The 309-nt window shown below is 65.4% G+C and overlaps 1 protein-coding gene across 1 annotated transcript in view; it reads right to left on the bottom strand.

Moving 5' to 3' along the window:
- Positions 1-5: 5 nt before the first annotated feature.
- DCTN2 (dynactin 2 (p50)) overlaps positions 6-309 on the bottom strand; it is a gene marked incomplete at both ends in the record, with an annotated part of 4,912 nt that continues 4,608 nt past the window's right edge. The window contains 2 exon segments of the mRNA XM_010023243.1: positions 6-42; positions 134-229. Coding sequence (XP_010021545.1) covers positions 6-42; positions 134-229 — 133 coding nt within the window.

Raw genomic sequence — 309 nt, 5'->3', positions numbered from 1 at the left:
GTCCTCTACGATGGCCAGGTTCTCCTTCATCGTCTTCTGGACCTGGGTGGGGGTGAAGAGGGAAGGGGTCAGTGGTGGGGGGCAGGATGGGGACCCCCCCAAACTCCACCCCATGGGTGCTGGTGGGACCCACCTCTGCCAGCAGCACCGTGTTGTCCTTGAGAGCCCCGGCCACCTCCTGCTGCGTGGTGTCCAAGTGCAGCAGGACCTGCCCGAACTGGGTGGCTGGGGGGCAGGAGAAAGCTCAGTGCTGGGTAAGGGCAGAACAGGAGCAGCGCGTCCCCAACCCCCATCCCCCAAAACGTCCCC

This window comes from Nestor notabilis, unplaced genomic scaffold, assembly GCF_000696875.1.
Source record: "Nestor notabilis isolate BGI_N333 unplaced genomic scaffold, ASM69687v1 scaffold16661, whole genome shotgun sequence".
Lineage (NCBI taxonomy): Eukaryota > Metazoa > Chordata > Aves > Psittaciformes > Psittacidae > Nestor > Nestor notabilis.
Note: the sequence above shows the minus strand (reverse complement) of the source record. Positions and strands in the feature narration are given on the sequence as shown.